Source organism: Macaca mulatta, chromosome 18, assembly GCF_049350105.2.
Source record: "Macaca mulatta isolate MMU2019108-1 chromosome 18, T2T-MMU8v2.0, whole genome shotgun sequence".
Lineage (NCBI taxonomy): Eukaryota > Metazoa > Chordata > Mammalia > Primates > Cercopithecidae > Macaca > Macaca mulatta.
This window is the reverse complement of record NC_133423.1, coordinates 66,111,984-66,135,672: the sequence shown is the minus strand read 5'-3', so window position 1 is coordinate 66,135,672 and position 23,689 is coordinate 66,111,984. Positions and strand designations below refer to the sequence as shown.

At 37.3% G+C, this 23,689-nt stretch overlaps 1 protein-coding gene across 1 annotated transcript in view; it reads left to right on the top strand.

Annotated features, from left to right (window-relative positions):
* TAF4B (TATA-box binding protein associated factor 4b) overlaps positions 1-23,689 on the top strand; it is a 166,194-nt gene that overhangs the window by 61,364 nt on the left and 81,141 nt on the right. The window contains exons 8-10 of the mRNA XM_015121709.3: positions 1,539-1,674; positions 2,724-2,829; positions 19,392-19,561. Of these exons, the coding sequence (XP_014977195.1) occupies positions 1,539-1,674; positions 2,724-2,829; positions 19,392-19,561 (412 nt within the window). The remainder of the gene's footprint in view (positions 1-1,538; positions 1,675-2,723; positions 2,830-19,391; positions 19,562-23,689) is intronic.

The window sequence follows — 23,689 nt, the reverse complement described above, 5'->3', positions numbered from 1 at the left end:
GATTCTGACAACTTTCACACTGCTAAACAATTTTTGAATATTACTGTCTTTCGTAATTAAAATACTGACTGGAATACCTAATAAGGAGCATCAAGAAGGACAGAGCAGATAACCAGAAAATAAGCTGGGAGTGTTTCTCTTGAGTTTCAGTCTGAATGCATAAAATGGTACCTGTATATTACTTTGTATAATTTAAGCCTGATCCTTAGAACTACAGTACATGAATATGATCTCAGCTTCATTGAAATGTATCATTTTTAAAAGAGTTCTTGTCTGTTCTCAAAGAATAAAGGCAATTGAATTATTCTGACTAATATTTCTTCTCTAGGGACATTAGTTACTGTATGATTACTTACCAGGACATGTTGTGTTTCTTGTTACTTTTTTAAAGTAATACACATAAGTTGAATAAATTGAACTTCAAAAATTCTGTTTAGAACTCTTTTGGCAAGACCATGGCACATTTATATTTGCCATATATGAGTCTAAGTTCACTATCAATAGCTGGCTCAAATACATGATGACTGTTTTCCTACCTGTTTTGTTTTGTCTAAAAAAAACAGGATCTCACTCTGTCACCCGGGCTGGAGTGCAGTGGTGCAATCTCGGCTCACTGCAGCCTCCGCCTCCTGCTTTCAAGCGATGGTTTAAGAAAATAATTTAGTCTGGGTGCACTGGCTCACACGCCCTGTGTGATCCCCGCTGGGATTACACCTGTGATCACAGGTGTAATCCCAGCACTTTGGGAGGCTGAGGTGGGCGGATCACTTGAGGTCAGGAGTTCGAGACCAGCCTGGCTAACATAGTGAAACCTAGTCTCTACTAAAAATACAAAAATTAGCCAGGCATGGTGGTGCATGCCTGTAATCCCAGCTACTCAGGAGGCTGAGGCATGAGAATCACTTGAACCTGGGAGGCAGAGGTTTGCAGTGAGCCAAGGTGGTGCCACTGCACTGCAGCCTGGGTGACAGAGCAATATTCTCTCTAAAAAAAAAAAAAAGAAAAGAAAAGAAAATACTTTGTTAAAATGGCACATAAAAAGTCCTTATCTTTTAAAGATATATTTGGAAATATTTATGGATAAAGCGATATATCTGAGATTTGCCTTAAAATAATTGAGAGTGGCAGGGAAGTGGGTAGGGGTGTAGATGGAAACAAGATTGATCAAGAATTAATCATTGTTGAAGCTGGGTAATGATATAGGTGGTTTTGTTTTATCCTGTCTATTTTTATATGTGCTTTAAATTTTTCACTGTAATTAACAATTGGAAATAGATTTATAGGGAGATTTAAATTGAGCATGGTGAAATAAAATTTTAAATTCCATTTTAAAAATAATGTATGTGAAATAGTAATGTTTTTTACTTTTGAACAGGATAATTTTGCTTCGTACAAATTTAAAGTAGGCATTCTTGTTATGTTAAGATAAAGGTATATTTATGGCTGGGTGAACACAGTCTGTTGTTTAAAACCTGAAATCTTATCATTTTCTAAAGCCTTAAGTTGAATGACTATATTGATAGTTCTCATTGTTTCAGGTAGTTCAGCAGCCTTCAGGAGGCAATGAAAAGCAAGTGACCACACTTTCACATTCCTCAACATTGACCATTCAGAAATGTGGACAGAAGACGATGCCAGTGAATACCGTAATACCTACCAGTCAGTTTCCTCCAGGTAGATGCTGGTCCATCTTAGTCCCATCACGCTGGGTTAGAACGTAGAGGGGTTTTGTATAACTTTTTTGTTGCTATGTTAAGTGAAGACAGGCTTGGTCTTTTAAAGTTGGCACCTATTGAAAGAAAACAGAAAGATAATGATTAGATTTCTCTCCCCAGACAGAGTCTTGCTCTGTTGCCCAGGCTGGAGTACAGTGGCACAATCTCAGCTCAGTGAACCTCCACCTCCCAGGTTTAATCAGTTCTCGTGTTCTCAGCCTCCTGAGTAGCTGGGATTACATGCGTGCACCACCACAGCTGGCTAATTTTTGTAGTTTTAGTAGAGACTGGGTTTTACCAGGTTGGCCAAGCTGGTCTCAAACTCCTGATCTCAAGTGGTCGATCCACCAACCTTGGCCTCCCAAAGTGCTGGGATTACAGGCGTGAGCCACTGCGCCCAGCTATGATTACATTTCTTTTTACACACATGTAAACTTTTTAGGGTTATCTGTTGTTTTGGAATTAAAAAAAACAACTATTCATGGTATTCTGTAATTTGATAAAACAATCTATTAGTAAATAAGGACTTATTTAACTTATAAAATTTGCTATAGAATATTTCTTCTTAAAATGTAGTTCTTTCTCTACATACATACTTGTATGCATGTACATCCATACATATGTGTGGAAATCAGTCTTACCCAAGTCAGGTAGACTGGGAAATCAGTCTTACCAATGTCAGGTAGAGCTTTATGTATTTTTAAAATACACCAATAGAAGCAGTGTATTATTAACATGTTTCAGGTGCCTTTTACTTCATGATATTTTTGTAATACTGCTAATTCCATAGACTATCTAAAAAGAAATGGAAAGATTCTTATTTTATACGATTATTTCTTATTCAGGGAATAAATTCATTGTCATGTTTGAATTTAAGCATAGTGCTAGGGAAACTTGGAATTTTCTTTGATTATTCTATATATATTAAAAACTGTTGTCCTGGATTTTTCCTAATATGACATGATTGCTTTTTTTGTATTCTATTTTTTTCTTGTTTTGTTTTTATAGCTTCCATTCTAAAGCAAATTACTCTGCCTGGAAATAAAATTCTGTCGCTTCAGGCATCTCCTACTCAGAAAAATAAAATAAAAGAGAATGGAACATCATGCTTCCGGTAAGAAAATAAATAGTTAAATTTGGTTTAAGGAAGTAATATTTTTTAAAAAAGGAGAGATGACAGGATAATACCTTAATAAAATAGATATACTGATGCCTTTTTACAAAGCTAACAGCATTTTATTGAGTATAATTTATAAACAATAAAGTGCACAACTATTAAATGTATAGCTCAGTGAATTTTGTCAAATATATATACCTGTGTAATCATCATGCCGATCAAGATACTGAACATATTCATCACCTTTATGCACCTTTAAAATCAATTACCCTTATCCCTTGCCTCTGGCAGCTACTGTTCTTATGTCCATCATGATAGATCATTTTTGTCTATTCTTGAACTTCACATAAATGGAGTTTTACGTTATCATGTACCCTTTTGCATCAGACTTTTTAACTCAGCATGTTTTTTTAGATCATCTGTGTCATTTTGAATATTAGACGATGGTTTTTTTGCATTGCCGAGAAGCATTTTATTTTATGAAATTAAATTTGATCTTTTTTGCTATTGATGGACATTTGGGTGGTTTCCAGTTTTTCTGATGATAATATAATAAAGCTTCACGTACAGAATTTTGCGTGAACATATGCTTTTGCTATCTAGAAATATGACTGATGAGTCATTAGATAAGTGTAAACTTTGGTAAGGAAATTACCAAATTCTTTATCAAAATGACTGTGTCATTTTGCATTTCTGTCATTGATGATGAGTGTTGCAGTTCCTGTCCAACTTTGTGAGCATTTGGTAATTCTCAGTTCTTTTGATTTTTTAAAATCCATTTTAATAGGTGTATAAGTGGTTATTATTGTGGTTTTAGTTTGCATTTTTCTAATGGCTAAAGATGTTGATCATCTGTTTTTGTGCTTATTTGTTATTTATATATCTTTGGTGAAGTGTGTGTTTAAATTTTTGGCCCGTTTTTGTTTCTTGTGTTGGTTTCTTATGATCAAGAGTTTTTAAGAGTTTATATATGTATAAACAAATGTTATACAAATGTTATATTTGTATATATATTTATATACAATATATACAATTTTATACAATAAAAATATATATAGTATATATATTTTATATATACAAATATATAAAGCAAATTTTTATATACATTCCTTTTTGCATTTTTATATATACAAATATATGAAAAAATATATACAAACATAACATGTGTATATATATTTGTATATTTTTATATGAATATTTATATTAAAAATATATTTATATATACACAAATATAACATTTGTATATATAGAAATTATGCAGTTAAAGTGGGGGAAAGCAGAGAAAATAGAACATGTACACAATAGTTTTTATACAGGTAATAGATGGGAATTAAAGGCTGACGATTAAGAGAAAGGGCAAGCCTGAAACTGGAGATCTTCTGAAACAAAGCATAGGAGAAAATCTTTGTAACCTTGGGTTACACACATTTCTTAGATAACACATGAAAAGAGCGATCTACAAGAGGAAAAATTAATGAACTGGAATTCAGAAAATTAAAAAACTTTTGTTCTGTGAAAGACACTGTCAAGGAAATGAATAAACATGCCACAAGGAAAATATTTCCAAATTGTTTATCTGGCAAACACTTGGATCTTAAATATATATAATATATATTATATATATGTATATATTAAATATATATATTTTAATTGCATAATTTATATATATTTTAATATAACATTTGTATAAAATTTGTACCTTAATCTTCCTTTCTCATCCCTGTGTACATTTTATTTGTAGGTCTACTTTTATATACATATATTAAAATGTTCACCTTCAGTCTTTTTTTCTGACATGTTCTGTCATCTCTTGGTTGAACTTGAATGAAGTTTATCTGCTGGTAAATTCCTCAGAAAAGGCTCATGGGTGTAGAATTCCCTAAGTCGTTAGTCCCTAACGTTTTTGGCACCAGGGACTGATTTCATGGAAGTCAATTTTTCCATAGACCAGGATTGAGGGGGAGGGGATAGTTTCAAGATGAAACTATTCCACTTCAGATCATCAGGCATTAGATTCTCATAAGGAGTGCACAACCTAGATCTCTCAAATGTGCAGTTCACAGTAGGGTTTGTGCTCCTATGAGAATCTAATGCTACCGCTGATCTGACAGGAGGTGGAGCTCAGGCAGTAATGCTCGCTTGTGCACCTCTCACCTCTTCCTGTGCAGTCCAGTTTCTGGGGACCCCTGTCCTAAATTGTTGTATGTTAAAACTATTTTTCAGTGTCTTTGATACTTGAAGGACAGCTTGGCTGGCTGTGAAATCAACACTTTCTGTATTACACTTTTTTAAAATGTTGCCCCATCATTGTCTTGTTAAATCTTTGATTGATGGGAACACCTTTTTAGCATTTCCTGACTTGGGATGTATTTAGTGTTATGCCCACCACTGGGTCTGCCCTGTCTCTGTTTTCTGCATTTTTTTTTTTTTTTTCCCATCTCTTTTTGCCTATAGCAAGCCTTGAGGCACGGGGTGGGGTGGGGTGGGGAGGGGGAGATGAGATTGAGAAAACGAAAAAGTTTGCATGGGATTTGTTGTTTTTTTCCCTTTATAGTTTGAAGTTTGGGTATTCTGGAAGACAGTAATCTAGGCAGTCATCATCATATTCCAGTTTAATGACGCGACATAAAGCTAAACCCATGTACCAACTATCACTGTCAGGATACATGGAATATTTTCAGTACCCCAAAAAGGTTCCTTTGCATTCCTTATCACCCGGTCCCCACATTACACCTCAGATTCTGGACAACCGTTGATCTGCTTTCTATCATTGTAGATTGGATTTGGATTTGTCCTAGAGTTTTGCGTAAGTGGCATCTGTCAAAGTCAAATTAAAAATGTAGAGGTAGGCTGGGCACAGTGGCTCATGCCTGTAATCCCAGCACTTTGGGAGGCCTAGGCAGGTGGATCACTTGATGTCAGGAGTTCGAGACCAGCCTGGCTAACATGGGGAAACTCTGTCTCTACTAACAATACAAAAATTAGCAGGGTATGGTGGTGCACGTCTGTAGTCTCAGCTACTTGGGATGCTGAGACAGGAGAATCAGTTGAACCCTGGGAGATTGCAGTGAGCTGAGATTGTGCCACTGTACTCCAGCCTGGGAGACAGAGCGAGTCTCTTGTCTCATTTTTTAAAAAAAATGTAGAAGTGAATCTCTAAATTTAACATTTTATTTGGGAAGAAAGAATTGCAGTTCAAAGCATACACACAGACCAGATAGTCTCTGGTATGTCCGAAGAACAAAGAGAAGGCTGGAGGTTAAAAAAGAGACATGACATGAATTGCTCTTTGAGAAAATTCATTGGCACTGTTAAGGTTCTGGGAAGCTGGTCAGCTCTGATTGACATGTGAAGGTGGCAGGAAAAATAGTTCTGGGTTGCAACAAGTTGTCTCAGCAGTTGTAGATTAAACTGGTCTCAGGTTACAACAGGCAGTTTCAGCAGCTGGACTCACAGAGAATTACATTTCTAGAGCAATGTTTTGTGCCCTGCTTGCTTTCCCCCCCTGCTTCTCTACTCTGTTTTAGTTGGGTATGACATGGGTGACCCAATTCATATCATCAATTTTCACACACCATACAGTTCATATTCTTGTGTCTGGCTTCTTTTGCTAGCATAATGTGTTAGATATACAACATGTTGTATGTATCAATAGTTGCATTTTTTATTGCTGAGTAATATTATAGAGGTATATTGCTTTTGTTTGCACTGAATTTTCACTTTATCTGTGGATGGATATTTGGGTTTTTTACAGTTTTTGGTAATGATAAAGCTTGCTGGGAACACTTGTGTCTGTATCTTTGTATGGACATAGATTTTCTTTGGTATAAATACATAGGAACAGAATTGCTGAGTCATATGGTAGGTATATAAGCATATGTTTAACTCTATGAGAAGCCACCACACTATTTTCCTAAATGGTTATACCATTTTTCCATTCCCACCAACAAAGTATGAGATTTTGTTCTAGTTGCTTCACATCCTTGCTAACAATTCATACTGCAGTTTTACTTTGTCTCTGCCCCCCTCAATTTTAGCCATTCTGGTTTGGTATGTAGTTGTAGCTCATTGTGACTTTAATTTGCATTTCCTTAGTGACTAATGATGTTGCATGTTGCATGTCCTCACTGCCCATTTATGCAACTTCTTTTGTGAAATATCTGTTCAAATATTTTGACTGTTGTTTTATTTGTTTGTTTATGTATTTATTTATTTATTTGGAGACGGAGTCTCGCTCTGTTGCCCAGGCTGCCAGGCTGGAGTTCAGTGGCAGGATCTTGGCTCACTGCAAGCTCTGCCTCCCGGGTTCACGCCATTCTGCCGCCTCAGCCTCCCGAGCAGCTGGAACTACAGGCACCTGCCACCACATTCGGCTAATTTTGTTTTTGTATTTTTAGTAGAGACGGGTTTTCACCATGTTAGCCAGGATGGTCTCGATCTCCTGACCTCGTGATCCGCCCTTTTCGGCCTCCCAAAGTGTTGGGATTACAGGCATGAGCCACTGTGCCTGGCCTGTTTTTGTTTTATTTTAAGAAACAAGGTCTTGCTCTGTTGCCTAGGCTGGGGTGCAGAGGTGCAATCCTAGCTCACTGCATCCTCAGACTCCTGAGCTTAAGTGACCCACCTGCCTCAGGCTCTCAAGTAGCTAGGACTACAGGTGTACATTACCATGCCCAAGTAATTTTTTTTTTTTATTTCCATGTTTTGTAGAGACAAGGGATTTCACTATGTTTCTCAGGCTGTTCTTGAACTCCTGGCCTCATGAGATCCTCCCACCTCAGCCTCCCAAACTGCTGGGATTACAGGCATGAGCCACCATGCCCAGCCTATTGCCTTTTTTTTTTTTTTTTGAGACGAAGTTTTCCTCTTGTTGCCCAGGCCGGAGTGCAATGGCATGATCTTGGGCTCACCGCAACCTCCACCTCCTGGGTTCAAGCGATTCTCCTGTCTCAGCCCCCCGAGTAGCTAGGATTACAGGTATGTGCCACCATGCGCAGCTGATTTTGTATTTTTAGTAGAGACAACGGGGTTTCTCCATGTTGGTCAGGCTGGTCTCGAACTCCTGACCTCAGGTGATCTGCCTGCCTCGTCCTCCCAAAGTGCTGGGATTATAGGCCTGAGCCACCGTGCCCAGCCTTTTTTTTTTTTTTTTAAGACACAGCGCTCTACATGTTCAGAGAAACTTCTCTGGTAAAGAACTATAGAAATGATCCCCGAAAGTATAGTCTTCCTATTGCCTGTTTTTAAACTGAGTGCTTTTGTCGTGAGCTTTTTCTGCATCTATTTAAGGTGGTCATTGATTTTTCTTATTATTCTAGGATTGTGAATTACACTGATTTTTAAATTTTTGAATGTTCTTGCATTCCTGGGGTATTAGCCTTTTCTTTTATTGCTGCATTGATTAATGTTTTGTAAGGGTTTTGTGTTGATATTCATGAGGGATTTGGTCTATAGTTTTTTGTTCTTACAGTGTGTTTGCCAGGATTTGGTATCTGTGATTATATTAGCTTAAAAAAAATGAGTAATAAAGTCCTTCCCCCTCCTTTGTTTTGAGCTTTTGTGTAGAATTGACATGATTTCTTCCTTGAATGTATGAATGAATTTACCATTGAAACTAGATAGGCCTGTTGTTTTCTTTGGGAGAATGTTTTTCGACAAAGTCATTTTCATTGATAGATAGAAAGGTATTTAGATTTTCTATTTCATCTTAATGCCAGTTTCCTGAAGTTGTATTTTTTTAAAAGTTTTTGTACATTTCATCTTGATTTTCAGATTTATCAGCAAGAAATTGTTCCTAATACTTTTCTTAGGAATGTGTATAGATGCTTTAATGGTAGTCTAGTGTATGCATTTTTCAAGGATTTTATTTTTGTAGTTGACTTTTTCAGGCATGAAATTGTTAATTTTATTTCTTTATCCTTTTAATGTCTATAAAATATGTAGTCTCCCTCTTTTCATTAGTAGGCTTTTATCAGTTTTGTTAATTTTCTTGTTGTTGAGACGGAGTCTCACTCTGTTGCCCAGATTAGACTGCAGTAGCACAATCATGGCTACTGTCACCTCAAACTCCTGGGCTCAAGCCATCTTCCCGGCTCAGCCACATGAACAGCTGGGACTACAGGTGCGCATCACCATGCCCAGCTAATTTTTTTAATTTTTATTTTTTTGTAACGATGAGGTTTCACTATGTTGCCCATGCTGGTCTTGAACTCTTGGGCCCAAGCAGTCCTCCCGCCTTGGCCTCCCAAAGTGCTGGGATTGTAGGCATGAGTCACCAAGCCTGGCTTGTTTTCTAATGTAAACATTTATCATTATTATTATTATTATTAATGTAAGCATTTAAAATTATACATTTCTTCATTTGAGCTGAGGCTACAAGATAAAAACAACAACAACAACAAAAAATCCTATCAATTTCTCCCTAAATACTGATTTAGCACCCAACTGATAATAGGATTTTTTTTTTTTTTTTGGCGTTCCATTCATGTCAAGATAGTTTTCTTTTTTTAATTTACTGGTACAAATATTTGGTGCTTTTCTGGAATATTTTGTTTGTTTTCTAATGTAGTTTTGTGATCAGAGAACATATTCTTGAACATATAATTTCAATTTTATTAAATTTATTGAGACTCCTCAGTGTGTCTAATTTTGATTACTATCTCGTGAACACTTGGGAGAAAATATATATTATTCAGTTTGGGGAAGTAGTTTTTTGTTGTCTACATCAGTTTGGTGAAGGTGGGTGACAGTGTTCACATCTTCTATATCCTGGGCTTTTATTTTTTGGTTTTATTTTTCAGACTGTTTCTATTACTTATTTAGAGTGGGTATTAAAATCTCCAATTCTGACTTTTTTTTTCTTTGTTTTTCCTTTAGTTCTGTCGATTTTTATATTATGTATTTGAAGCTCTGTTATCGGGACATCTCAAGCCACTAGTCATGTGGCTGCATAGACTGGGGAGTACTTTTAGACCAAAAGACATAAACTCACAAATTTTACCCATTATTGTTCCCAGCATCCAAGGGTTGACTGACCTCTGTTTTCTGCCTGCTTTTATTAAGTCTCCAAATGATTGTCTTTTAAAAACTGTTATTTTGTAATTGTTATTGATCAAGCTATTGTGGTATTACTAGAATCCATGACCATTATTTCTTTTTTAATGGATTATTGTCCTATGGTATAATTATCTATTTTTGCCTCTATGTTCTTGAACAGTTAATTGTAGTTATTTTATTGTGTGCATGTGTGGTTTTCTTTGGTTGTTGTCGTTTCTCTGTTTTCCGCTTTTTTTTTTTTTTTTTTGAGACAGTCTTGCTCTTTTGCCCAGGTTGAAGTACAGTGGCACAATCATAGCTCACTGCAGCCTTGAACTCCTAGGCGCCAGTGATGCTCCTGCCTCAGCCTCCCAAGTAGCTGGGACTACAGGCACATGCTACCATGCCTAGCTAACTTTTTTTTTTTTTTAGTTTTCATAGAGGTAGGGTCTTGCTATGTCTCCCAGGCCGGTCTTGAACTCCAGGTCTTGAGTGATCCTCCTGACTCAGCCTTCCAAAGCACTGGGATTATAGACATGAGCCGCCACACCCTGCCACTTGTGGTTATTTTAAAGTCAAATGCTTAATATTTCCAATGTCCGGGTTACCTGTGACTCTGTTTCTGTTATCTGCCTTTTTAATCCTGTTTCTTTGCTGCACTTGGTAATATTTAATTAAGTGTCAGATCTGTATGAAAAAAATTGGTAAATGCCTCACTTATTTGTAGGATCATGGTGCATTCATCCCTCAAGTTCTGGAAGCCTTGGACCTCAACTTCCTGTCTCTCTCTCCTCATGAGATTGCCTAATGCTCTGTTGGCTTTTCTGCCTCTTAGCAGCTGCTGTCTCTGGCTTCTTAGTGTCTTGTTCCACATCAAGAATCAGCATGTGCCCAGAGGAAAAACAACATGGAGAAAATTGGGGTTACTTCAGTGAGGTTCTCTTCTCTCAGGGCGGTCGTCCCTCAAGACCTGGGTCCCTTGGCAGCTCTCTGATGCCTTCAAATAAACTTAAAATTGTTCTGGCTTTATTAGTTTCTTGTCCTCAAAACAATTGTCTGATATGAGTAATGGTCTGTAACAGAAGCAGAAGTCCTTTTGTAATTCTTTATACTTTTTTATGTTACAAATATCTACTAGAGTTAGTGTTTTGCAATTTACTTTCTTTTACGGTTTATTTTGATGAGCAGAAATTCTTAATTTTAAAGTTGTTGAATTTGGCAGTTTCTTTTATGATTAATACTTATGCCTTCTTTAAGAGATCCTTCTGGAGATCACAAAGATAGTCTCCTATATTGTCTTCTAAAAGGTTTGAAGTTTCATATTAAATTTTTTTTTTTTTTTTGAGAAATGATCTCTGTCACCTAGGCTGGTGTACATTGAGTGGCACTATTGTGCCTCACTGCAACCTCAATTTCCTGGGCTCAAACAAGCCTCCAGAGTAGCTAAGACAACAGGTACACGCCACAACAGTCGGCTAGTTTTAAAATTTTTTTGTAGAGATGGGGGTCTTGCTTTGTTGTCCAGGCTGGTCTCGAACTGGTAGCCTCAAGTGATCCTCCTGCCTCATCCTCCCAGAGTGCTGGGATTACAGGTGTGAGCCATCATGCTCAGCCTATTTGAATATCTTTTTGTCTTCAGGAGTTAAAATTTGGTTTTTGTTTTTTCCTATGGTTTGGAGGTTTAGGGATCCTAATTCACTTTTCCCCATATAGGAAACCACTCGTTCCAGCAGCATTATTGAACAATTTGTCCTTCCTCAGTGATCTGTAATGTCTCCTATGTCATATACATATGGGTCTTCTCTTTATCTTTCTTTTTTGTAAATGCCTCTAATCAAGTTATTTTTTATCTCTATTTTCTTTTATTGGCTAATTTTAAAATTTCCGATAGCATACAGTCAGTTTACTATAATTTCAAAAGAAGTTTTATATTTGGTAATGCATATTTTCTACCTACTTCTCCTTCTCTTTTATTTCCTTTTCTTCCTCCACTTTCATACTCCCTTTCCCCTCTCTCGATTTCCTTGGCTCTACTTGAGCTTTTGCTCTTCCCTATAAATTTAACAATCAACTTGTTAAATTCCACCAGTAATCTGTTAGAATTTGAATTGGCATGGCCTGAGTCCATAGGCACACTGTCTTCCAGCTGATTTATTATAATTTGGATCCTTCTATGAACATGATTTATATCTTCATTATATATACCCTTTTAAATATCTTTCAATAAAGTAGTATAATTTTATTTATACAGATTCTGCACGATTTGTTGCATTTATCTGTTAGGTTTATTCCTAGATACCTTATCTTTTTTGTAGGTATTGTATTTTGGTAACTGCCTTTTCTTTTATTAGCATAGAGAAATTCAGGACTTAAAAAAAATCATATACCCAACAGCCTTGTTACTATTTCTAATAATTTCTAGATGATTTTAGATTATTTTATAGACAATGTCAAGATTGAGATTAGAATTATAGGTTGACTGTTTTGTCTTTTTGCTTTGAAGATGTTAGTCCATTGTTTTTGGGTGTTCATATAAAATATATGTTCACATTTAAAGATACGGATGCAAGGAAGTATCCTTGAGTCAAGCTACAGGGAAACATTAATACATTTGGAATTCCAGTGACTTCAAACATAGGATGATGAAATAGTAAGTGTTAAAAACTAGTATAAAGTATTTAAAAATAAAATACGGAATCTCAAAATGGCGCAAGAAGCAATTTATTTTAAAAAATAACTGCAAATACTTGAAAAAGAACCAAATAGGACTTTTAGGAGTAAAAAACGTAGTCAATAAATCTAAAACTTTGTTGTACAGGTAAATCAGATTAAACCTGAGGGTCTAAACTGAGTTTGCTTTCTTCCAGAGAGGATTTGTGACTGTTTCTAGTAGACTCAGGGATTGCTATTGACTTGGAACCACTTTAGTCTTGTTCCAGGGAACCTGGCTTACTCAGGAGCCTCAGATTTTCCCGCTGTAATCAAGAACTAGTGCTAGCCACAGTCATATGCCCTTGAGGCAATTCTTCCTTTAGGCTATGCTCATTGCTTACTTTTTTTTATTTTTTATTTTTTGAGACGGAGTCTTGCTTTGTTGTCCAGGCTGGAGTGCAGTGGCGCGATCTTGGCTCACTGCAAGCTCCGCCTCCCGGGTTCATGCCATTCTCCTGCCTCAGCCTCCCGAGTAGCTGGGACTACAGGTGCCCGCCACCACGCCTGGCTAATTTTTTGTATTTTGAGTAGAGACGGGGTTTCCCCATGTTGGCAAGGGTGGTTTTGATCTCCTGACCTCATGATCCGCCCGCCTAGGCCTCCAAAAGTGCTAGGATTACAGGCGTGAGCCACCGCGCCCAGCCTCATTGCTTGTTTATACTGACACCTTTTTTTGACAGGTCCTGTGAACCAAACAATGGAATGAAAATGTCTTATGCTGTGTAATTGCTCCTCAGTAAATATAGTCCACTTACTGCCTGAAGCAAAAATGTCACTGTTAGTATTTTCTTTGGGAAATTTCTGACTTGTTACTTTCGCTTATTTATCTGTTGACTACTTATTGCTTTCCAGGCTTATGTACATATGCTGGACAGTAGTAATTCTTTGATGTATATATTGTAAGTATTTTTCTCCTAGTTTTTTGTTTAACTTGGAAATTTGTTTTTAGTGTTTCATATATGGAAATTTTAAATTACAGTATAAAGTTTAGCAGTCTCTTTATGGCTTTTGAATTCTAATGTATCCTTTCGTATTATGAGCCCAGAATGATGTGCTTCTGTATCTTCTTCTAAGATATCTGTATGCACTTACCTCAAATATAGATATTTACCTTTACATCTTCAATAATTCTTGATTTTGTTTTTGTAAATGTGTGAGGCAGAGATTAAATTTTCCTCAAATGAATTGTCTCAGCAATAGTAAAGAGTTCATCATCTTTACCTTTCTTATTTGTAATGCCACCTTTATCTTATAGTGAATTCCCATTTATAAAAGGGCAAATTTCATTTTAGTAATATGTTTTTGTTTTATTTTATTTTATTTTTTGAGAAATTTTTTGAGATACAGTTTCAACTCCGTTTTATTTTTTGAGATACAGTTTCACTCTGTTGCCCAGGCTGTGGCACGATCTCGGCTCACCACAACCTACACCTTGCCGGGTTCAAGCGATTCTCGTGCCTCAGCTTCTCAAGTAGCTGGAACTACAGGTGCGCGCCACCACACTCAGCTTATTTTTGTATTTTTAGTAGAGAAGGGGTTTTGCCATATTGGCCAGGCCGGTTTCAAACTCCCGACCTCAGGTGATTCACCTGCCTTGGCCTCCCAAATATTTGTTTTATTTTGATGTTACTATTTTGGTGTTTTCGATTGTTATAACATCTTTATTTATTTTTCTAGCCCATAGTTAAAATAAGTCCTTTTTGTATATTCCTTTTTATCGAAGGTATTTTAATTTTACTCATTATTTTTCTCTTGTGCATGAATTTTAGAATTAGCATGAATTTTAGAGTCAGCATGGCAGTTCCATGAAGTTTGTATCGAATTGTGTGATTAGGTTAATTTGGGTCGTGGGGGCCGAGAATTGGCTTAAACATTTTTCTTTTTATGATATAGAAGATTCCCATCTGAAATTATTTAAAAATTTAATATTTGTTAGAATTTGGTAAGGTTGTAGGTAACAGAAAAACTGAAAAGCCATTGCATAAGCAAGTTATCTTTCATATTCAGAAAAACTGAATTGCAAGGATCACAGTCTGTGGTGTTGGGGATCCGTGCTCCTTGTTTACCTCCTTTCTGTTCTACAGACACACTAGTCATGGTCCCACTGTACAGTTTTATTTATATATTATTTTCTTTAATGTTTTTAATGTTTAATTTTTGGGGGTACATAGGTGTATATTAATGGGGTACATGAGATTTTGATAAAACCCACTGTACAGTTTTCTGTGTGGTATGCACTGAAAGCTGTCCCTCGGTCTTCATATGACATGGTCTTTCATATTTCAAATCTACCTCCTTAGAGAGGTAAATTTTGCTTGACCAACCAATATAAAGTAGCTTCCACAGTCATATCTGCTGTCTTGAGGTACTTATCTAAAATTATTTTGTTCATTCATTTGTTTACCCTTGCCTCCGTGTATTTCCCACTTCTTAATTGTCTATGAAAGCTTATAATAATGGTTGTTTACCACTGTATGTATACCGAGTGTTTGGAACAATGCCTGTTTCATAATAATCACTCAAATATTTGTTGAAATGGTGAATTTTGAAAAAGGAGTATTTATAATCTCAGCTATTTCTTAGATGTTTTTGTACAAAGATGCACTTTTCATTTTTGTACAGTACTTTCTAGTAATTCACAATCACACATGGCTTTATATATATCTTTTCATAGTGATTTTTTTAAAATTTAATTTTGCTTCCATGGATACTTACTATCACTTCAGTTATTTATTTATTGTTTTTGAGACGGAGTCTCACTCTGTCTCCCAGGCTGGAGTGCAGTGGCATGATCTCGGCTCACTACAAGCTCCGCCTCCTGGGTTCAGGCCATTCTCCTGCCTCAGCCTCCTAAATAGCTGGGACTACAGGCGCCTGTCACCACGCCCGGCTAGTTTTTTATATATTTTTTTAGTAGAGACGGAGTTTCACAGTGTTAACCAGGATGGTCTTGATCTCCTGACCTCGTGATCCCTCTGCCTCGGCCTCCCAAAGTGCTGGGATTACAGGCGTGAGCCACTGTGCCTGGCCCTACTTCAGTTACTTTTTAAATGAAACTGTTAATAGACCCTCGATGTTGGCTCTTTTGTTAAAGAAGAAGAAATAGTAGTGAATAGTATTAGCTCTTATCTTGACCAAACTGTATGACATTTAATAATACAGAATGATATTTTCATAGTTTTTCAAAACTATTTTGTTAACTTATACTTTTTGGGGGGATTCATTTGTGACTTTTTCTGCTAAGAAGATTCTGTTTTCTATTCTGCTTGTCAGTATAGCTGGGGCGAATATGGGAAGCTGTATTGTGCTTAAACACCAGAGGGTGCCAGAGATTCATGTCGTTTCCATCATACTTCAGAATCAGAAGTGGCAAACAGGATAGTACCTCTGCATGTTTGCATAACTGTATTTCAACTGAAGATGTGATGATAATAAGGAATTAATATCAATATTTTAATGTGATAATTTATTTTAAGTCCTTATATTTTAGAGATACATAATAAAATGTTTATGGATAATATGTATATATTATATCTGGTAGTGAAGGTGTTCTAACAACTAGGGGCTTTAGTGTGATTTTTACTACTTTAGAAAGACACTCTTGGAAAATAATATAGGACCAGATTATGTGCTATTTGCATAGATGATATTACTCTACCAATTTTAATGTCCATTTTTTCCCTACTACAGGAATTAGATTCTCTAGTGTATATTAGCTTATTTTAACTTTCATCATATATAATTCATTGTTTCATGTGTTTCGAGTCTGTTTGTCCTTGTGTGTGCTCACGCCTGTAATCCCAGCACTTTGGGAGGCTGAGGTGGGAAGATCACCTGAGGTCAGGTGACCAGCCTGACCAACATGGCGAAACTCCATCTCTACTGAAAATACAAAAATGAGCCAGGTGTGGTGGTGCGCCTGTGGTCCCGGCTACTTGGGAGGCTGAGGCAGGGAGAACTCGGGTGGCAGAGGTTGCAGTGAGCTGAGATGGAGCCATTGCACTCCAGCCAAAAACAAACAAAACAAACAAACAAAAAACCCCCAAATTAGCTGGGCATGGTGGCTCATGCCTGTAATGCCAGCTACTTGGGAGGCTGAGGCAGGAGAATCACCTGAGCTCTGGGAGTGAAGGCTACAGAAAGCTGAGATTGCACCACTAGAGTCCATCCTGGGTGTCTTAATAAAAAGGAGAGAGAAAAAAAGAAATGAGGTTGTTGAACAAAACGTGTATCTATTACCATGAGTTTGACAGCTTTCCAGTAGTTGTATTTTCTGATCTGATTGGTTGAGATACATGTAATTTTGGATTATGTATTAGAATCTAAATTTGGAAGAACTGTATAACTCTGTGAACCAGTATTTTCCATATTACCAATGAATGATGTTGCACAGCCATGCCTGAGTAACAGATCCCATTCAAAATGCAGGAGGATCAGTGGATTTTAAAAAGATTTGTAAAAATAGAAGGTAGTACCACTCTTGTTCTATTTTAAAATTTTGGTATGTTAATTTTCATTAAAGTATGTTATTTATGGTGATATATATTTGTTATTTTTTAAATGAATAAATAATACCAATTTTTAGTTTCTGATGCAGTTTTAGTTTCTAATACAGTTTTCATACAAAATTACATGAGAGGGTCATTTTCACTCCCATTTTACAGATAAAAGGGGATTGATGAATAGAAGTGGGAAGAAACTTGTCCATGGTCATCCTATTAATAATATTTGTTTATTTATTTATTTATTTATTTATTTATTTATTTATTTGAGATGAAGTCTCACTCTGTAGCCCAGGCTGGAGTGGAGTGGCATGATCTCAGTGCACTGCAACCTCTGCCTCCCGGGTTCAAGCAATTCTCCTGCCTCAGCCTCCCGAGTAGCTGGGACTAGAGGCATGCAACCACGCCCAGCTCATTTTTGTATTTTTAGTAGAGACGGGGTTTCACCATATTGGCCAGGTTGTTGCTGAACCCCTGACCTCAGGAGACCCGCCCACCTCGGGCTCCCAAAGTGCTGGGATTACAGGTGTGAACCACTGCACCCAGCCATCCTATTATTAATGGTCAGAACAGGTACTGAAACCTTGACTTCTTTAGAATCAGTATTAATTTTTATAAAGCAGTATTTTTCTTAGTGTGGTCCTTAGACCATTTGTATCATGATCATCTAAGTGTGCCTGATAGAAAACTCCAAATCCCTGGTCTCCATCATAGGCCTACCAAATGAGAATCATGTGTACTGTTTGGATGTGTGTTTGACATTGAGACCTGCATCTTAAATATACTTTCTAGGTGTTTCCTAAAAACACTGTTGTTTGAGAAGTACCGCAGTATGCTACGCTACATTTGAGTTAATAAGAAGAGAGGGAAATTCCCATGAGAAAAACAACTTTAAAGCATAGAAGAAGGAATAAGCAGGATATTGTGTGAATTTACTGACTCACTGGTAGAGAGGCTGTGCTTGAGAGAGGTGAAAAAAGAATATCGAAGGCAAACTTATTTTATTACAGATTTAGTAATCTAAGGAAATAACTAGATCTTAAAATAAATTTTGTGTGTGTGTGTGTGTATATATATATATGTATATATATATATATTTTTTTTCTTCGAGACAGAGTCTTGCTCTGTCGCCCAGGCTGGAGTGCAGTGGCGTGATCTCAGCTCACTGCAAGCTCCGTCTCCCAAGTTCATGCCATTCTCCTGCCTCAGCCTCCCGAGTAGCTGGGACTACAGGCGCCTGCCACCTCGCCCAACTAATTTTTTGTATTTTTAGTAGAGATGGGGTTTCACCACGTGATCCAGAATGGTCTCAATCTCCTGACCTTGTGATCCGCTCTCCTTGGCCTCCCAAAGTGGTGGGATTACAGACGTGAGCCACAACGCCCCGCCATTTTGTTTATATTTTAAAAACTCATTTATTTGACTAGGTAATGTGAACATTTTACACAAAATTCATAAGGTACAAAAAGGTATGCAATGGGAAAAGTGAGGGTTCCACTCACTTCTTTATCCCCCTGTTACCCAGGTTCCCAGCCTAGAGCCAACCAGTTACCACTTTTTTTTAGTTTCTTATGTATTGTTCTAAGTATAGTATTTTTTTTTCTTGGGTCCAGTGTACTTTATTGATGGTACAGGAGAAGATGGAGCCCCCCAGATATAGTATTCAACACAGATGGTAATATATAATACATATATAATGTTTTGCTTTTTTTTTTTTTAAACCACTTAATAGTAATCTCGGAGACTGTCTCATCAGTACATATTCACTGTGATTTTGATATTTTTAACAAAGTTTCATAATGATGGACATTTAGGTTGTTTCCATCATTTCATAAGTGGAATGAATGGTAGAGTACTCTGGGGACAGCTGATGGACTTTTAACCATCTTGGATGAAAAGAAAGATGTCTGTTTTCATTTCTTTGTCTTTCATTGCAGAGGATTTATGGACGACTTGGTGTAACTCCAAATGCCTCTTGGTGTTTCTCATTTGCCAGAATGAGAGAGGGAAAGTTGGGACCTAGAAGACAAAGTTACTTCTGATTCATCCTTCTGTTATTAAATATACATTGGTGGTTAGAGACACTGTAATTACTTTCAAAAGCTTACAGGGAAAGATAGCCATTCTTCACTTCTCTTGATTGGATGAATTAAGTAAAGTAATGCCGTTAGTTACAAGGAGAGACCTCTAATTCTTTTGCTCTCTGAAACCTCTCTTTTCCCCCTCCCCCGCCTCAAACACACACACACACACACACACACACACACACACACACACCACCTAAAACCTCTAACTTCTTTTTTCTATTAGAGATGAAGATGACATCAATGATGTGACTTCTATGGCAGGGGTCAACCTTAATGAAGAAAATGCCTGCATCTTAGCAACAAACTCTGAATTGGTTGGCACACTCATTCAGTCATGTAAAGATGAACCATTTCTTTTTATTGGAGCTCTACAAAAGAGAATTTTAGACATCGGTAAGTGTAGAGTTATGATTATTGACCTGATAGACATGTCTGTTTGAGGGAAAATATTATCAAAAGAGACAATCTGGGTTGGTTGTCCTGGAACTCTGAGACTTAAATAAGATTCTAGAAATCAAGATTTCATGGGCTTTACAGAAAGAAGTAGTTTATTTTAAAAATTATTAATATAACATGGTTTTGGGTTTGGTTAATATTTTACTCATATTTCTTAATGGAGGAATAGTTGAATGTATTTTTGTATGAATATGTAATATAGTATACTATTTTTTTTCCATCCTATTCCTTCCATAGTTGGACTTTTGGCATATATGTGTACTAATGCACACTTATGTTACATGTTTGTGTTTATGAAATACAGGGACATCCAAAGAAAGTAACTCCCTTTCCCTTTTCTTAACCTTGAAATTTAAACCCATTCTTACTTTAAAAGAACTAGATTAGAGTCTTAGGGTCCTCTCTAGGTCCAGGACTAGTTGTTAGATGGCTGCAGTATGAAAGAAAATGTAAGAAAACACGGCCAGACACAGTGTCTCATGCCTGTAATCCTAGCACTTTCGGAGGCCAAGGTGGGCGGATCACCTGAGGTCAGGAGTTCGAGACTAGCCTGGCCAACATGGTGAAACCTTGTCTCTACTAAAAATACAGAAAATTAGCCCGGTGTGGTGGGGTGCCCCTGTAGTCTCAGCTACTCAGGAGGCTGAGGCACGAGAATCACTTGAACCCAGGAGGCGTCTTCACCTGTGTCAAATTTTGGGGGCCAGTACTAATGAACTTCAAATATACTTAAGTAAGACCTTTATATTTTATAATGAAGGCTTGATACAAAAATGTGAAGGTTTCTGATTTTTATAGACCTATGGTATAAGAACTACGAAGTTCGTTATTATTACAATTTTTAGGTCTACTTCACAGGTACTCAGTAAATAAATACTTTAGCTATTGTATGCTATATAAATGACCAGGGTTTTCTTTTTTTTTTTTCCCTCAAGATGGAGTCTCATTCTTGTCACCCAGGCTGGAATGCAGTGGCGCCATCTTGGCTTACTGCAACCTCTGCTTCCCAGGTTCAAGTGATTCTCCTGCCTCAGCCTCTTGAGTAGCTGGGATTACAGGTGCCCACCACCATGCCCAGCTAATTTTGGAATTTTTAGTAGAGACGGGGTTATGCCATGTTAGCCAGGCTGGTCTTGAGCTCCTCACTTCAGGTGATCCACCCATCTCTCAAAGTGCTGGGATTACAGGTGTGAGCCACCATGCCTGGCCTACATTTCTAATTTAAATCGCGAATACATTATTATGAAAAACTAGAGCTTTCAAGCCCAGAAGAGCTGATTGTAAAATGTGTTTGTTTTCTCTTTGCTCGTGTTTCCCTCCCTCCCTGTCTTCCTTCATTCCTTCACTTCTTCCATTTTCTTCTTTGCATATGTATTTTGTATTACATAGAAACCAGTTCCTTAATTTGGGAACAAGTCTCATCTCTAAACCTTCCTGTGATGGCTTGGGAAATCTATTGGTAGCTTAACTCCTTATTGCCATATAATTGTCTAGTGCTTTGGTGAAATATAAATAGATACTTAGTTTTATCAGTTACCCTCCCTTCCAACTTTTTTTTTTTTTTTTTTTTTTTTTGGAGACTGAGTTTCATTCTTGTCGCCCAGGCTGCAGTGCAGTGGTGCAATCTTGGCTCACTGTAACCTCCGCCTCCTGGGTTCAAGCGATTCTCCTGCCTCAACCTCCCGAGTAGCTGGGATTACAGGCGCCCACTACCATGCCTGGCTAATTTTTTGTATTTTTAGTAGAGATGGGGTTTCACCATTTTGGCCAGGCTGGTCTCGAACTCCTGACATCAGGTCATCCAAAATGCTGGCCTCCCAAAATGCTGGAGTTACAGTCATGAGCCACTGTGCCCAGCCTCCTTCCAAATTTTATTTCTAGTTTGGTTTAAACCTTGATTATAAAATAGAAAATTTTTTGGCATTAAAAGCATTTTTGATCACTTAGGACAGGGATAAGCAACTTTTTCCTTCAAAGGGCAGATAATATTTGCCACTTTTGTAGGTTATATGGTTTCTGTCACAATTGCTCAATTAGGCTGTCATAGTACAAAAGCAGCCATAGACAATATGTAAACAAATGGACACAGTTATCGTCTTAGTCATGTTGGATTGCTGTAACAAAATACCATAAATTGGATGGCTTAAACAGCAAATGTTTATTTCTCATAGTTATGGAGGTTGGCCATTTGAGATCAGGGTGCTAGCACGGTTGGATTCTTGGTGAAGGCCTTCTTTCTGGTATTCAGACAGCCATCTTGCTTGTTTTCACATGGCAGAAGGAAAACTAGCTAGCTCTCTGGTCTCTTCTTAGGGTGAAGGCAGTACCTTTATGACCTAATTGTCTCCCAAAGGCGCCAATTCCAAATACCATCTCACTGGCATTAGAGCTTCAACATGAATGACTTTTGGGGAGATGCAAACATTTAGTCCATGCAACTGTATCCCCATAAAACTTCACTTACAAAGAGTGAACAGATTTGGCCTGTTAGTCATAGTTTGGTGACCTCTAATTTAACACAATAAGGGAATAACTATTTGCATTTTTACTTCTTTTTTTTTTTTTTTTTTTAATTATTTTTGGGATGTGGTCTTGCTCTGTTGCCCAGGCTGGAGTGCAGTGGTGCTATCACAACTCACTGCAGCCCCAACTTCCCAGGCTCAAATGATCCTCCTGCCTCAACCTTTTGAAGTAGCTGGGACTACAGGCGCGCACTACTAAATCTGGCTAATTTTTGTATTTTTCTGTAGAGACAGGGTCTCACTATGTTGCCTAGGTTGATCTTGAACTCCTGGGCTTAAATCATTTTCAGTTCTTAGTGATGAAGTACAAACTTGTCAAATAATATGGAAAACTTCAAGAATTCTTACTTCTGAATTATCTAACCTTTTTTTTTTTTTTTTTTTTTTTTAAAGTAAGGTCATAGAGTGAATGCAGTTACATATTTTTAGGGATGTTTTCCATTTATAATAAAATTCCGTCCTTGTAGAATGGTTCAGAACCAAGGCTATTTCTTAAAAATAGAAATTACAAATTTACCCAAAGATTTTGTTTTTGGAAAAAGGATTTTTCTACTTGAATAGTGTTAACAGATAAAATGGCAGTGTTTTTTTTTTTTTTTTTTTTTCCTAATTACTTAAATTGCACAGACATTCAGTAAAATCACATAACCGGTGTGCAAGCACCAACTAGATCTTAATCAGTTTTGTTGATTTTGTTAAAAAGGGTGTTTTGTTTTAAAATGGGAATTTTTCTACAGTATTTTACTTTGTAATTTTTAAGTTGTATTTTATTACCAGTTTAATGAAGACATTACAACATTTGCTTGTTCCCTAAACCCTAGAATTGTTTAATCTCAGCACTTGTTTATTTCTAATATTTAAAAGATATGTATATTTTTATGTTGGATGAATTACCTCTGTTTTATGAGTACATATGAAATTATTTTCAGAGGTTCCTCTTCAAACACTAAGGTGCCTTGTACCTGTAATCCCAGCACTTTGGGAGGCTGAGGCAGGTGGATTGCTTGAGCCCAGAAGCTAGAGACCAGCCTGGGCAACATAGTGAGACCCAATCTCTTCAAAAACCTAAAGAAATTAGCTAGGCCTGTTGGCACATGTCTGTGCTTCTAGCTACTCAGCAGGCTGAGGTGGGAGGATTGCTTGAGCCTGGAAGGTCGAAGTTGCAGTGGGCTGTGATTGTTCCACTGCATTCCAGCCTGGTTGACAGAGTGAGACCCTGTCTCAAAAATAATAATAATAGGCCGGGTGTGGTGGCTTACACCTGTAATCCCAGCACTTTGGGAAGCTGAGGTGGGCAGATCACTTGAGATCAGGAGTTTGAGACTAGCCTGGCCAACATGGTGAAACCCCAACTCTACTAAAAATACAAAAAAAAAAAAAAAAATCAGCCAGGTGTGATGGCGCACGCCTGTAAGTAATCCCAGCTACTTGGGAGGCTGAGGAAGGAGAGTTGCTTGAACCTGGGAGGCAGAGGTTGCAGTGAGCGGAGATTGCACCGCTGCACTCCAGCCTGGATGACAGAGCAAGACTCCATCTCAAAAAA